At 58.5% G+C, this 15,866-nt stretch overlaps 1 protein-coding gene across 7 annotated transcripts in view; it reads left to right on the forward strand.

Moving 5' to 3' along the window:
* Positions 1-15,866, forward strand: part of MGMT (O-6-methylguanine-DNA methyltransferase) — a 351,374-nt gene that overhangs the window by 282,591 nt on the left and 52,917 nt on the right. For 4 of the 7 annotated variants that reach the window (XR_003677651.2, XR_003677652.2, XR_008616232.1 and 1 more), the window contains one exon: positions 15,500-15,549. Coding sequence is in view for 1 of the 7 variants with exons in the window: in XM_055081271.1 (XP_054937246.1) it covers positions 6,312-6,521 (210 nt within the window). In the remaining 6 variants the exon portion in view is untranslated. Of the gene's footprint in view, positions 1-6,311; positions 7,456-12,978; positions 13,075-13,168; positions 13,286-14,310; positions 14,487-15,499; positions 15,550-15,866 lie in introns of those variants that run through there. The other 3 variants (XR_003677656.2, XR_008616233.1, XM_055081271.1) reach the window with 3 other exon arrangements.

The raw sequence follows: 15,866 nt of genomic DNA on the forward strand, positions 1-15,866 counted from the left end.
TCCCCTGCATCGGCAGGCGGACTCTCCACCACTGCGCCACCAGGGAAGCCTTGGGTGGTACTGTTTTAAAGTACATCTGATCCGGAGAAGAGTTTTCTTCCATATTAAAATATCTCAGATGGTCAGGAACAGTATGTGATACGATGACACAGCCCCCCACTTCCCTTGTCCCTAGTCTCCACGATGGAGGCCGGTGGATATGGTCAGCATGTCGTTTTGCACCTGTTTTGCCGTGGTTGCAGCGGCCCAGCTACGTCGTTCGCGTGCGCCTCCTCTGTGCGCTACGGGCCGCGTTTCCGCGCTGAGCGTGGGATGACGGTGAATCAAGTTTCTAGGTGTAGTTACGCCTCCCAGGGAAGCTTACGTCACACCTTCCCTCTGGAAGGCCACCGTCTTCTCCCAGGTCCACTCAGTTTGGGGCAGTTTGACTTTGCTCTGGTTAGAGAGACCATCCAGAGCGCGCTGCGGTGTCCACTCAGGGCCTCGAGGAAGAACTCTGGGACTAACTTCTTTGCGCCCTCTTTCTGCTTCACGGCGTCACCGTGCCGTGTAGAAGTTCTCCTTCTGTTCCCCGTCTCCATCCCTGTTTCAGGCCACGCTCCTGTTCACGCCCCGTGCGGAGACGTGGTCCTCCCTCCCTGCCTCCCCGCCTCCCCGCCTGAGGTTGGCCTCGCGTCCTGGCACCGCCTGCCCCGTCAGCAGGCGCGGCTCCCATCTTCGCCATGAAACAGCTCTGCTAACTGGCACGCACAGATGAGCAGCCCCTCACCTGCCCCCTGTGATGCCCGCAGTTTCTCCCTCTCTGCAGTGGCGAGGCCTTGGCTGTCCGCTGATGGCGCTTGTGGCGATGTTCAGAAACATTTATCGTCCTGCAACCAGCGGGACTCTCTCCTCTTGCTATTAATCTCTGTGACTGTCACTGCGCAAGTATGGCCTCAGCCACTGAAATTTATAAAACAGGATCTCACAGGGCCTAACCCTCTGCCGCCCATGAAGTCCTAGTCTCGGCATCCGCATCGCGTGCCCACGCCGAGGGTGGCCGTGACGGCGCACTCGGGCGGGGGAGTTCTGCCCGCACCGCGTCCCCTCTTCCCGGCTCCCTCCCGCGCCAAGGGTGACAGGAGGGGGTGAGCCCTCTGTGGCCTTTCCCTGGGCGTCCCTCTGTAGTTGGGCGCTGCCTGTGACTCATGCAGGGACCTCAACTTGATGAGAGGCTGCAGAGGACCCGACAGAGGCCTCCAGGTGTGGCTCAGAGGCGCTGGAGGTGCCCCTGCAAGGAGACGCCTGCCGCGCGGTGCAGCACGGGCAGCTCGGCGGGAATCAGCCGTCCTCAGAGGGGTCCCCCAATGTGGGTAAAAAAGAACCTCCTCAGAGCAGGCCGAGGGATCTCAGTGGTGACCCAGGGACCTGAGGGGGGAGGGGCCTGGTCAGGGACCGGCTGGCGTGTCCCCCTTCTCGGCGCTGACGGCAGGGGCCCGGCCGCAGCGCCGCACACGTGGGCTCCAGCACGGATAGCACATCGTGGAGGCTTACCCGCTGAAGACACCTTGTGTTCGGTCTGGGAAGAGCAGTTGTGCGTCTCAGGAGGAGGGCGGCAGGCGGGTGTGGCGTGTCGCAGACCACCGTGAGCCCACTGTGCGCCGATGCCTTAGGCGGCTTGTGGTAGAGGGACACATGCTGGCTGCCGTGACCGCACCTGCTCTTGGCCTGGCCTGCTCTCCCCGCGCCAGGCGGAGGGGCGGTTTCTGCGGTTGCGGGGGGCGGGGGGTGGTTTCGTCCCATTCCAAGCCCTTGGCTTTTCCGTGGTTTTCCGTGAAGGAATTAACAGCCCAGGTGAAACGGTTTCGCAGCCTTCCAGAAGACCCTCTCCCAGGCCTGGCCTGGGGGACGGCCCGTCTTCTGGCGGGGCAGGTTGAAGAGGCCTCAAGCCCTTCCCAGTAAAGCGCCCTTCCACTCATCCTCAGACAGAATTTGCTAAATGCAGTTCAAAGGCAATCAATACTTGCACAGAGAGTTTCTCCACCTTCTTCTAAACAAACGCATTCCTGAGGAGTTAGTTTATTCACAGATTGCCATGAGCGTTAATGACCCCCTGAGTCTTGTCCTGCCAGTCACCCAGATGGCTGTTGATAAAGATTTAGCATCATGTTCTAAGTGTCAGGGCTGTCAGTGGGGCTGAACCATTTGACCAGAAGAAAAAAACGCACAGGGAGCTATTGATTACAGCTTCTCGGTGTCACTTGTTCACCAGGATTTAGGTATTGATGAGGCCGCAAGTGAAAACAAGCTCTTTCCCTTGTGGGCTGCTACCCACAAGAACAAAGGCGAAGCTGGAGAAAATATTCAGCCAGCACCGGAATCAGAGGGATTCCATTATCGATCGAAAGGCCCCTTCGTGTTATTTTTGTTGGAGACAAATCTATGGGTTTGGAAGTTTTATAGCATTTGAGAAAGGGTCTGTGTAAGTGATGGATTCACGTATTGGGTGAATTAGGTTTCACAGCATGAAGATTTCAATGCAGCTGTGATATTATGAGCTTCGTGGTTGTTGATAGAAATTGCATTTCGTGTAGCACGGGCTTTAAAGGAGAGGGCATAGAGGGTGCGGATCCTTTGAAATGTCCTGAGGGCCCCGGTGAGTTTTAGCGGGTTTCGCCATCTTGATAGTCTGGAACTTGCCACCAAAGTCAGCGCGAGCGGAAGCAGTGTTCCCATTTCTGGAGGGGAAGATAGTGCAAGTTTGGTAAGACGCCAGTTCTCCATCAGAGGTGGAGACTGGCCATAGCCGTCTTCATAATCGCTATTCCAGGCCAGCAGTCCTGTTATCTGCGTCGTGCATAGAAAGAGAGAAAGGTTCACGTTACACACTTTTACAATTTCATAGCTTGTTGGGCGAGAGGGAAGAAAATCAAAGCTCACTTGTGAAATCTGCTGTTCGGTAGGAAAATTGAATTGGTGCCTAAATGTTTGCAAGACTAAATTGAATTAAATGTCTACCTCTTTTTCAGTCAAAAACTTGAATTGTATATCACCTAATCATGTCCTCCCAGCAATTATTAATGTACTATTGTATTTGATAAAATCCCTCAATCAGAGCAAACAATCTGTTCTTGGAGTTTCCCTCTACTCCCTCCAGGCAGACGGGAGCTGGGTGCTGCGGGCAGGACCCGGCAGCGTGTCTGCTTCTCGCTCAGTTAAACCGCACTGGAGAGCAAGTCCGAGCTCACCCTCCCCGTGCGGGGGTCAGAACCCCACAGACGACGCGAGTTACCATGGCAACTCTAACTTCTGGTCCAAGGCGGGACTAGTCTGTGATGTGCGGGAAGTCAGATTCCCACCTCCCAATGCGCCAGCGCCCCCAGGCCCCGCCTCGGCGGTCCCCTGGGGGCCGCGTACAGAGTGTGGGGCTGGAATCCCCTCTCGGCCTCTAAGCAGCTTGTCAACTTGGGCCAGAGGCTTAACGTGTCCCGAAGTGGAGAGAGCCTGGCCTGGGCTCGTTGGAGGATACGATGTCACGATGTGCACGTCAGGCCTGCTCTCCCCCGAGCATCACTACTGAGCAACGCGTCTAGGACAGGGACTGGGGATGCAGCCATCCTCCCGGGACAGGTGCAGCCCCGCAGAGGGGCACTTCCCGGCAGGCGTGTGTGTGTCTGTGCCTGCTCCTCCCGCAGTGCAGGGCCTCTGGTGAGGGCAGAGGCAGGAACGGCCGCCCGGGGGAGCAGGGGGTGCCCAGATACCATGAGAGGGGTTCCCCCACGGGTGGGGTCTCTCAGGGTCTGCGCCCGGCTCCCCACCCCGGCGCCACGTCCCGAGTGGGCCCCGGTTCCCGTACCTGTGCCCGCTGCTATGACCTTCTTTGTGGAGCGGCCGCCATGACGTTCCCGCAGTGATGAGAGCTCTCACCCCAGCATGCCCTGGGCCTGCAGTGGCCGCCCTCCGGTGCCCCTTCCTCCCGCCAGGATGGAGCTACCTAGGATGAAGCCTTTCTTCCCCAGGGGCTCCGGAGCAGACTCTTCCCTTAGCAGAAGTCTGAAGTCTGCCGAGGCCTGGGGGAGTCCCTCCAGAGAGCAGCTCTTCTCAGGTTCTGAGGAACTGCTTGTCCGGATCCTTAGGTGGAACAACCGTTGGTCTCCCAGAGCCACGTGCAGTGGGAACACGGGACACGCCCCCTTGTGCTTGGTGGCCCCGGCATGTGGCCGTCCCTGGCGCTGGGTGTGCCCGAAGCTGTGTCCACTGGCTGCCCAGGAGGACATCTCCCATCCACTGTGGTTTCCAGGCGCCGTAATTTTTCCTCCCATCTTCTGAGCCGTCTGAGACGTGAGTAAAGGATGTTAGCTTTGTTAGGATAAAAGCTTGACTGGAGAGGTGGCATGGCCACAGCCATAGCCATGGCAGGCTTTGCAGGAAGTCCCGCCAGAATTAGAGCCCCCTGTCCCGTCACTGGTCCCTGCAGGGGCGGGCGCTGACCGTGTCTTGGAAGAGAACAAGACAGCCCGTGCCGTGGGGCAGGCAGTCCCCCTGCAGGACTCCACAAGGTGCTGAGCTGAGCATTCTCGTCCCGTCTTCCGAGGGTGGCTGCTCAGTGAGTCATCCTCCCCTCAGGGGGTCTGGGGTGGGGAGACCAGGCCAGGAGCATCCCTCCAGTGAGGTCCTCCATGCGGAAACCGAAAGCAAGGGCAGTGGCCACTGCAGCCCCTCCACCCGTGGCTGTCAGAGCTCCGTGCGGACAGCGGCGCTGCCGTTCCAGAAACAGACCCCAAGCAGGGCTCCCGTGGGCATGCTTGGGACTCCTGCTGAGGAGGCCCCGCCGGAGAGGACAGGGGGTCCCCTCCCTGGTGGGGTTGGCGGAGCAAGCACGGGGTTGCGGGGGACTAGGCCTGTGAATGGCTGCAGGAGTGGCGAGCGGCCCTCACGAGAGAGCCCCTCACTCCCATCCGGCGACTGCGGGCCCTGGGGTCCAGTCCGGTCTGGTACGTGCGGCATCAGACTCCTGCAGGTCTGCGTGGTGCCAGCTCTGGGCCAGGAAAAGAAGGTGCTGGGTGCTGGGGCATCAGCGCCCGGTCCACACGCCTGCCTGCCTGCCTGCCTGCCTGCCTGTCCGCCTGTCCGGCCTCCCGGGAACCAAGCCCTCACTCTCCAAGGCTGGGCCAGCCTTGCCCCTCCCCTGGGACAGGTGCGGCTGTATTTTGGGCCGCGGGTGAGCTTCACCGGGTGCACAGAGCCCAGCCTGGGCCCGTGTTTCCTGGTGCATCTCAGGGACACTCGGCCCCTGGGCGGCTGTCACTGCCCTGGGTCCCAGCAGTGGGGCCCTTCTCATAGTCGGCGGTTCTCTGTGGGTTGTGTTTGGACTTGTTTGCACTGTAAAGTGGCGTTGCTTTTAGTGGAATCACTCTGTTGATTTAAGGCAGGCACCTGACTACTCCGCTTGTCTCCAGGTGTGAAAGGCTAGGAGCAGCTTTGTCTTCCCATGAGGGCTTCTTTTGGGGGGCTGGTGGGGAGCCCTGTGGGAGGAATGAGGGTGAGCACGGGCCAAGGGCCTTGCTGGGATCAGTGTCAGAGCTGGCTGCCCCATCCCAGCAGGCGGGGTGCTGGTGGCAGCAGTGCTGGTGGCAGCAGTGGTGGTGGCAGCTTTTCAGGTGGTAACAGATGGAACTGGAGCTTCTCAGACTTGCCGTGTCCAGAGACTAAGGAGGAAAGCAGGTCCCCCCGCCCCAGTGCACGGGTGTAGTGTAAAGCCGGGGTAGGCAAACCTTTGCTATAAAGGGCTGTTCAATCAATGTTTTAGGCTTTGCAAAAGCAGCCACAGGTAAGGAGTACCAAGTGGGCGCGGCTGTGTTCCCATAAAACCTTATTTACGGAAACAGGCATGGACTGCATGGGGACAGCCACAAGTTCCAGCCTCTGGGTTGAAGTGGCCTGTGTGAGTACCGCATTCCCCGAAGTTTCCTCTTACATCTTGGAAGTGCTGGAGAATTTCACGTGGTCCCTAAACTTGGAAATGTCATTTTAAATTCTGTAGCCGTTTTAAATCCCTTATCAAGTGAAATTAAGCTTTCTCCTCCCCAGTCGTAGCATAAAGGGGTTCTCTAGAAGATGCCCCACATTCGCCTCGGGCCTTGGGCCCCTTCCCAGCCCACACAGGACCCTCAGAGGCCAAGGGGTGAGCAGTGCTGAGACAGAGCCTGCATGTGGCCAAGCCCTGCGAGTTGGACCCTGGGTCCGTCGTGGTCAGGGGCCTTGCCCTGGATCCCGAAAGACCACGCTGGCCCGGAGCCCAGACTGACGGTGGCTGCCTCGCTGTTTTCCAGATGCCCATCCTCATCCCGTGCCATAGAGTGGTCTGCAGCAGCGGAGCCCTGGGCGGCTACTCTGGAGGCGTGGCCGTGAAGGAGTGGCTTCTGGCCCACGAAGGCGGCCCGGCGGGGAAACCGGCACGTGGAGGGGGCTCCTGTCCAGCCAGAACCTGGCACGGAGCCCTGGGTGGCTCCACCAGCTCCCAGCCTGCTGGCCAGGATTGAGTGTTTGTAGTAACAGCTCGCTGGGAGCACGGCGGGCGGCGGCACTGCCCCATTAAAGGGGCTGGAGCCGTAGGGGTGCCGCGTGTCTGCTCCTTCTTTTCTACATTTTACGACAAAGTGAGTTCAGAGACTGGCCACCGTGCGTCTAACTTGTTCGCTTCTCTCACACTGTCACTGTTCCATTTCTAATACTGTTAAGTCAGGGGTGAGACAGTGGGGGGCTGGCAAACATGAGGGCGACTGCCCTGGAAGGAAGGGGCATCCGGCGCCCGCCGGGAACCGCTGGCTGCCTCGGGCACCACGCCTGCGCCCGGAGCCAGCCAAGGCCCCCAGGGCCCTGGACCCCCATGCAGGCCCGTCCCAGGCTGCAGCCATGTCCTCCCCCTGCGCGCTCCCCGCCTGCCCTTTCCTCTTGGCTGTTGAAGCTGCCGGGATGACGCTGCTGGAGGAGAGGGGACGGGCCCTGGAAACAGGCGCTTACGGAGATTCTCCAGCTTTATTTTTCCAACTGCCAGAAAGCGAATGCAGGATGCATCCATTGGGGGTCATGTCAGTGGAAAGAAAATAACCACTTGCCAGAAAGATTTGGGAAAACAAACAGCTCTTTGTGCGTGGGCGTGGTTGAAATGGCACCTTTCTCAGGAATGGAGTCTATCCCAGCCTTTCTTTGGACAGAAGGTGATGAGGGGTGCCGACCTCTCCTTCCTGACACCTGACGTCGAGCCTGGAAGTCCAGGGTCACACACGAAGTGGGGTCAGCTCTTGTCACCGACGGCAGTGAGGAGTGCCTCCAGCATCTGCCGGGCACATGGTCTGATACTTCAACATCGTGTCGTCGTTTTAGCGTTATAATTAACTTATCCAAAAAGCGTAAGGGAAACTTGTAGCTCTGCGTGTGGATAAATACTATGACGTATGGAGAAAATAAACCATGCCCAACTGTGCGATAGAAGGTTGTGTCTTTGTCAGGGGTGCCTGCGACAGTGTAAACAACAGCAGGGAAGCTTGAGCGCTTTGTGTTTGTCACCAGAAACCTGGGTAAAAATACAGCCCTGCACGTGTACAGTTTGGGTGTACTGTGTGTCTCATGGTACCTTACTATCAACAAAAGGGCAGGTACCTAACACAGACAAACTAGGCTTTTCTCACCAGTTTACAATTTATTGCATCCCTTTCTTAGGTCAGCCGAATTAATTCTGGATTTTTTCCTTCAAAAATAAAATATGACCGTCTCCCCGTTTTCTTCTGATTTTGGTCCTTCTCAGGACTTCTTTACGGCTGAGCCGTGCTCCTGCAGGGAGCTGCACAGATGCCTGACCTTCGGACGGAACCCTGAGTCTCCACGCTGCGACCACCCATTCTCACAGGCGCCCTCGGCTCGGCGAGCTGTGAGAATTGTGAGTGTCCCCGCGTGCGAACAGAGGGCCCGTTTCTCTGTCTGGACGTGTTGGGAGGACGAGTGGGGGACCTGGGGTGTCCTTCGCATTTGGGGGCTGTGAAGGTGGTTGGTTGCGTCCCGAATTCTGTAAGGAAAATGCTTTGCTCCAGTGACTGACGGTCCCAGGGCCCCTCCTCTGCCCTGAACAGAAGCGCAGGCTGCGATGCCCGGCCTGCGGTGCCCGGCCCGGGGGCCTGGGTGCAGGGCTGTCTGTGCGCTTCCAATAGAGGGCGCCACCGTGGGGCGCTGGGCGGTGCTGGGGAGCCCCGGCCCTGCTTCCTCTCAGCCACGGGTTTGAAAGTGGGGTAGGGTAGGACTCCGATCCAGAGGCCCTGCGGCGGTCCCCGGAGCACGTGCCGTCGGGGCTGCCAGGAGGCGGGCAGGCCCCTCTGCGGTGCGGTCAGCCCTGAGGACGCATCGCGGGCCCCATACCCTCTGCACACCGGCTGGGCCTGGGCCAGGAGAGTGGGCGTCCCTTAGGGGGACAGGGGCCTCCCGCTGTGATCTCCAGATCCTCAGGCGGCCTCCGAGCGAGGGTCCCGGGCTCTGCAGCCTGCGAGGGCCCGGCCCGCTGGCGAAGCTGCCCGAGGGGACCCTGCAGCTCCGTGGCCTGGCGCCGACGGTATGGGCCGCGCCCTTGGTGCCACACAAACCCTGCTCTGTTTCCTGCTTCCCGGGGCCTCCTCAGCCATCAGAACACGCTTGAGAGCCGCCCCGGGCTCCCGCTGACAGAGCCGTCCCCCCGAGTGCGGGCCACGAACCGCTCCAGGGGCAACGGGCTCCGAGAGGCCGCCTGGAGCCGCAGCCGCTGGAGGGGCAGCAGGTTTGTGAAAATGCAGAGGACGGGAAAGGCGCAGAAACACGAAAATATTTTCCCCGTGAAGAGAGATGTTGAAGCAAGAAGTCTGAGTCCTTTGGCCGCGGCCCCAGGTCCCCTCACGGGCGGGTCTCCCTCCATCCAGTGCCGGGCCTCGACCCGCCAGCCCCAGACCTGCGGGGCAGCCGCTCGGCCAGCGCGTGCTGTGTTCGCAGTTCCCGGACACCTGGGTCGTGAAAGAGTCAGAAATAATATTTGTTTTTGCAGAAGCAGACGTGTAATGAAATAGCTGCCGTTGACCACGCGGGAGGCTGGGCTGCGAAGGGTCATCGTGTTCTCCTGGTCCTTCTCCCACGAGGGGCAGGAGGGTCACGTAGACCCACTCTCGCTCGCCGCGTCCGAGGCTGCAGAGAGGGGTAACGCGACGGCAGAGTCTGACTCCCTGGCGCCCGAAGAAGAGGAGCTGGAGCTGCCGAGGGGGCCGGGGAGGGGTGCGGTGAGGAGTCAGAAGCGGCCCCGGCAGCCAGGCCTCTGGGGAAGGGGGCGGGCCCACCGTGGAGGTAATCAGTCGGGGTTTTTAACTCGAGTCCGCTCACGCAGCGGACACAGACAGCAGCAGGCCGGTGCGGCGTGGTCACTGCCTAGCAGCACTGTCGTCTCCGGCTCGAGTCTCTTCGGGTGCCCGTTCCCGCCCAGGGCCTCGCCTTTCCACCCCGCATTCTCTTCCTCAGCCAGAACCTCTGCTTTGAGCAGCCAGGCGTGTCCAGGGAGCGAATCATTGTTCCTTAACCTGTTGGGAACAGCAGTGTCACCCCAGACCGAACTTCCTTTGAAGCGTCAGCGTAGGAGAAAACCGGGCAGGCGGGTGGCCTGAGAGCTCTGGGAAGCGGTGGGGTGATCGGTGGAGCCCGTGGGTTTAGGTGCTGCTCAGAGGAGCCCAGGGGGCGGGGAGCCCCGCTGGGAGTGTTGGTCCTGGCGCAGCCCAGGCGGGGCGCGCAGGCCCCGCTGGCCGTGTCCTCTGCGTCCTCAGCGGTTGCCGAGTCGGTGCGGACTGTCCACTGCACACCAGAGCTGCCCAGGACCTTAGAGCTGTTTTGATTTCCAGCGGCAATGATAAACAAGTTACCTTACCGTGGGGCACACGGAAGGATCCAGAGTCTGGTTTTTTTTTTTTTTTTTTTTTTTTTTACTCAAAAGAGTTTCCCAGAAGACCGGTCGGGAAGCTAAGCCTTTTCCTGTGGCCTCCGAGCTGGGACGCGCTTGGGCCTCCAGGTGCCTTGTCTGCTGGTGGGTTTTCTCGCTGCCGTCCTGGCGGGGGTTCCTGGGGACGGGCCCGTGGACGCCCTCGGTGAGGATTGAACTGTGTTTGGCCTCTCCCGGCCCCAACAGGGTTTTTCTTTCTTCTTCACTGGCATTTGATTGAAGTTTGTTTAGGGAGCTGAAGTTCACATCAATTTTACCTGTTATCAGTTTGAAAGACCCTGAGATTTAAATGGAACTCTGCCCAGCAGCCCCTGTCTGTCTGTCTGAAGGAAACAGGGTGGCAGTTGAAAGCCAGGCCCGGAGCCTGGAGAAACTGCAGGACCCAAGTCTCTAAGTGACTGAGGGCAGCCGTCCAGGGTCCTCGGACGCTGTGGCTCCAGATGTGGACAGATGGATGGCGTCTGGCCTCCGTCACCCAGGTCGACTCCGGTAGGATCGGTGCTGGGCGGGTGCGAGTGGACGAGGACGCGAGGACGGCGCCTTGATGGATGAAAGGGCGTCGTTAACAAGCCCTTAACGTTTCCCATTCATGTTTTTTTCACTGAAAAAAGCCACAAGAAAAATATTCCACGTGGACAGCAGTTAAGATTGATCCCGAAAACATGGCGTCAGTGCTGCTGGCGCCCGCAGAGACCTTCCCACCTAGCAGCTTGCTTGGAGCTGCCACCCTGGGACAGGGTGGGGGGTGGTGACTGGTTCTCGGACTCTCAAGTGGCCACAGGATACGGGACGGACTCTCCCAGTGGTCACCAGGGACTCCAGCGCGGTGGGATGCTGAAGGATGGGGCAGGATCTGCTGCCGCAGGCTCCGCGCTGGCTCCGGGGAGCTCTCCAGGCGGCTCTGCCGGTGTGTGTGCGCGTGCGCGTGCGCGCCTGTGTCTCGATTCCAGTCCCGGGGCGAGGGGGTGGCGGGTGGGTAGCCAGGGATGGAGCAGAGAGAGGCTGGGAGCTTCACCTCTTTTCTTTCCTTGTTTCTCAGGTTGGGCCGTCCCCCCGGCACACACAGCACCGCACGCACACACACACCAGGGTCTTTCTTAAGTCTTCCCGTCACATGTCACTCTTGTTTGGTTCCCAAACACAGGCAGTATGTGTGCTTCCAGACTGGCTTGTTGACTTAAATTAAGAAAACCCCAGCTGGAGGAGATATCAGTGTCCAAACATGAAGCAACATGTGATATTGTGCAAAAAGTATTGCTTTTGCGTGTTCTGATCGCCGTGACAACAGGGCAAAGCGGATGCACGTGTGAGACTTCTGGCAGGAAGCACAGGAGCAGGTGCGCGGCGAGCTGCAGGCCCAGCGGGCAGGTCTGGCCCCGGGGCTCTGGGGACATTCTGCTGCCTAGGGGCAGCCTCAGCCACCCCCGTGCCCCTGCGGGGCCTGTGGGGGGTGGGTCTTGCCCCAGGGTGGAGGAGCAGAAAGCTGAGCCTCAGATGCCGCTGAACTTGGGCTTGTCCTCCCGGCTCCCGTGAGCAGGGAGTGCAGACACGTGGCCCATCCCCCCGAGCTCAGGGGAGGCCCAGGAGGAGGGGAACGTGACCCGGCCTGGCCTGATGGCCAAGGGGGCCGGCGCAGCAGGTGTTTGAAGGCCCAGAAGCCAACAGAGCCTCGGAGGAAGTGGTAGCGGCCAGGACGCGGGGGCAGGGCGGCCACAGTTCCATCGAGGAAGGGCGGGCTTGATGCAGTTGGGAGGCGCTTGACCCCATTTCCTTCTGCGACAGGGCGGCTCTGCAACGTGGCAGGGGGTGCTGCCCCCGTCTGCAGCCTCTGACGGGAACCTTTAATCTGCTGCTCTTCTGAGCGGTGGCCGAGGGCCCCTCGCTGCCTGTCTGCCACCCAGAATGACCACACGCCAGCCCCGCGGCCCCCGGACAGGGAAGAGGAGCTGCTGCGAGGCCAGCAGTGCAGCGGCCGGCCAGGAGACAGCAGCTTGGGCACGAGGGAGCGTTCAGTTCCAAAACGTGTCCTTTTGTTGGGATAAACTCTACGTAACTTGCGACAAAAGCAGTACGAAGCGATTTTAAATCTCTGGGTCCCTGAGAAAAGCCAGGTGCTGTGTGTGTCTGACAGCCCTGAAGCCCTGCCCTTCCTCTCTCCCCAGGAAGGGAGGAGAGTTGCAGCACGGTCCTCGCCCACCTGCCTCCACAGCGACGGGGACTGGCGCTCTCCCTGTGCTGCCGGACCCCCAGCCGGGCCGTGGGAGGCGCACTTCTTTCCTGCCTGTGATCCGGGAGAAGCACAGCCCCCTGCCACCCCCCAGGGAGCCCTGGGAGTGTGTGTGCCATCGCTTACTCCCGGGCCGGTTGTGTCCTCCAGCTGTGTCCCAAACACACACCTCTGGCCTCCACGTGACTTCACCCAAAAGCCTGAGGACAGCAGGTCACACAGCGGTTCTGGCGTCCAGTCTGAGCTTAGAGCCCAGCCCTGCTCACCTGCCGGAGGGGCTCCCACACCGTCTCCAGGCCGAGGGCCTCGTGCCAAGCTGAGAACCCACATTTATTTAAAAACTGCCTTTTCTTTGAGATGCAGAACGACATGTCTAAATACTACAACACCAAGCGGCATGTAGCTGTCGGTACTCTTCCATGCAAACGTCTGACTTCAGTGCCAGGAAGCAATGTGACAGGTATTCTTTAGTTTCAGGCCAACTGGTCTCAGATGTAGATGAACATATTTTCACAAGGAAAGCTTGGAAGTTCGTCGCGTGTTAGGCCTGAGCCTGCCAGGGTGCTACAGGCCTGTTGATCGCTGGTGACGGCCTCCTCTTCTCGTCCCCCCTCCCCATCCTCGCCCCCCTCCCCTCTGTCGTCCCCCCTGCCCCCCAAGGGTTTCTCGGAGACTCCACTCCTGACACAGGTGTCTGCGGACTCTCAGCCGGTGTCTGCCGTGCTGGTTCTGAACTCTCAGGCTGCTGCGGCCTCTGGGCCTCCATGCTGGGAGAACGGTGCCAGGCTGGAGCGTTCTCTCCTCAGTGCCCCTCAGGCTGGCCCCTCTGTGCTGCTGTGGGGAAGGCAGGCGGCAGTAATGCTCGCAGGTGAGGAGCTGGGATCGGATCCCAGTTTGTCCACTTTAGTGGCTGCATTGTCCTGCGTGAGCCGCGTGACCTCTCCACAGCTTGGTTTCTATAGCGGATTGAATGGGGGCCCCAAAGAGAGATGTCCACGTGCAGACCTCCGGGACCTGCGCATCTGGCCTCATTTGGAAAAAAAGATCTCTGCAAACGTGGCTCTGTGAAGAATCTTAAGGTGAGATCATCCCGGATTATCTGTGTGGCCCTAAATCCAATGGCTGCATCCGTCTCAGAGGCCGAGGGGGAGGAAACCCACGGGGGAGGGAGGCCAAGTGAAGAGGGAGGTGGAGACTGGAATGATGGGGCCACAAGCCAAGGTTGCCAGGAGCCGCCAGGAGCTGGAAGGGTCCAGAAGGGATCTCCCCCTAGAGCCTCTGAGGAAGTGCGGCCCTGCCGACCCCTGGATCTTGGACTCCTGGCCTCCGGAGCAACCAGTTTCCGTTGCTTTAAGCCCCCGGTCACTGGTACTTTGGTGCGGAGGCCCCAGGACACTGACACGGCTTCCTTACCCGTGTAGAGGGATGTGTGGCACGTTGTCACGCTGTCAGGTTGCAGTGAGTTATCCCGGGAAGCCCTTAGCCCGCTGCTGGGAGCGTCCTGCGTGCTCGGCGGGCGGCAGTGGTGGAACCCCCCGCAGGCTAGCTGCAGGAGCCCTGGAGATGTGTGTGATCTCAGCACCCTTGTCTGCCTCGCCTGTGGACACTCGTCCACCCTGCGTGGGCTTCCTGAGCGTCTGATGAATCAGAGTCTCACCCTTGTTCCTTCACTTGCCCCTTGACTGTCATTTAGAGTGAAACCCAGGGGCAGCTCTGACATGGGTCGCCAAGGCCATCCCTGAAGTGAGAAAGGCTTGGTGTTGCCTCTTTTCTGGCTTGTTGACAACGGAGGTTGTGGGTTGTTGCGAACACCAGGATGGGTGTGCAGAGTCACAACAGACCCGTGTCAGGGTGTTGCAGGTCCAAGCAGTGACCCTTGAGAGGCTGCCCTGTGCGGGTGACACTCAGAATGTCTGGCAAGACTGACGGTGGCCACAGCGCTGCTTATGAACCGTAAGCAGCAACAAAAATGACTCCCAAAGCCCACGCTCCCCGCTGGCCGGGCTGGCTCTGCGGGTCAGTGACAACGTGCCAAGCTCAGCTCAGCCAGTGGGACGTGTCTCTGCTCAGGAGCCGCCAGGTACGTTTGTAGTACCAGTGATGCCAGCGTGGTGTCCTGAATCCACCACAAACAGGGCTATGCAGGGCTGATGCAGAACAGACCAAGTGGATCCATGGACCCAAATGGCAGGTCTGGAGTAGAGGAGGGTACAGATGACATCAGCCATCCCATGAAGAGATGTCCGCCTGGCTGGTGGTCCCAGAACTGCAGGTTTAAGTGTGAGACAGCACTTTATTATAAGCTGGGTTTAAAAAATAAAAAATGTGTAATTCTCTGCCTACAGCGTTGTGCAAAGGACGGTCTCTCTCTCTCTCTCTCTCTCTCTCTCTCCCTCCCTCTCTCTCTCTCTCTCTCTCTCTCTCTCCCCAGAACATTCCAAGAGCTCAATTCCCAGGAGCCAACCTAGAGAACCTTTATCAGAAACACAGGCCCTTCTTGGGAATGTGCAAGGTGTGGGCAACCCAGGCTTGCTGACTTAATTCTCTCTCTCTCTCTCTCTCTCTCTCTCTCTCTCCCCCTCTCCCTCTCCCTCTCCCTCTCCCTCTCCCTCTCCCTCTCTCCCTCTCCCCTCCCCCACACTCAAGGATGGAGGAGCAGGGCATTTTCTTGTAGGGCAGTTAGGTAATGTTAAAACATGAAGTGCCCGCAAACAATTCCACTTTTAGGAACTTACTCTGGGGAGAGATTTTCACGCGTATACAAGGCTACAGTTACAGGGATACTTGTCATACCATTATTTGTGACGGCAACAAGTAGGAAACTGCATAAATGTCCCAAGGACATGGGTTGACTAAGTCATGATACATCTGTACAATGTCAAGCAATCCTACTACTAAAAATGGTAACATGAGTCTGTGTTTATTGACATCGAAAAGAGGGCCTTGACTCACTGCTGAGTGATAAAGGCATGTTGTTCTATGAAAGTTTTTTTTACTTGCGCGTAAGAGTGTAAGACTGTGGAAGAGAATCCATCAGAATATTTTCCTGGAGATATCTTGGTGCAAAGAGTTGGGGAGAATTGCTGTGTGTGTGTGTGTGTGTGTGTGTGTGTATGTGTGTGTGTGTGTGTGTGTGTGTGTGTGTTTGTGTTGCTTTCCAGTGTTGTTAAACTTTTATAGAATGTATGTATTATACAATCAGAAAAATATGATCCATGATTCTGTCTTAAAGATATATATTTACATATAAACACGCATATGTATACATAATACATCTTTTTTTTTTTTTTAAGACCATCTGTGGAGCAGAGTACAACGATGATTATCTCAGCCTGAGGAAATCGTGAGTAGTTGGATTTCCTTTTTTGTGCTCATCTGTATATCCTAAATGTTTCCAGTGGAAATGTGTTATGTTTGTACTTATGAAAGCATCTCTTTACTCAATGAAGACGGGTCCCTGGCAGATGTAGTGAGAAGACAATGCTGGCAAATGCAGTCTGGTCTCAGGAGTGGTGTCGCTCAGGAGACAGCCCCACCGTCTGTTTACCAGACGTCCCCTCTCCACTTGCAGAGCAGTGAGGCCATGGGAGCAGTGTGCACACTCCCTAACCAGGCAGTGTGGCACCAGTGTAGATACGAGATCGGCTCAAGGTGTGTCTC

Source organism: Physeter macrocephalus, chromosome 20, assembly GCF_002837175.3.
Source record: "Physeter macrocephalus isolate SW-GA chromosome 20, ASM283717v5, whole genome shotgun sequence".
Lineage (NCBI taxonomy): Eukaryota > Metazoa > Chordata > Mammalia > Artiodactyla > Physeteridae > Physeter > Physeter macrocephalus.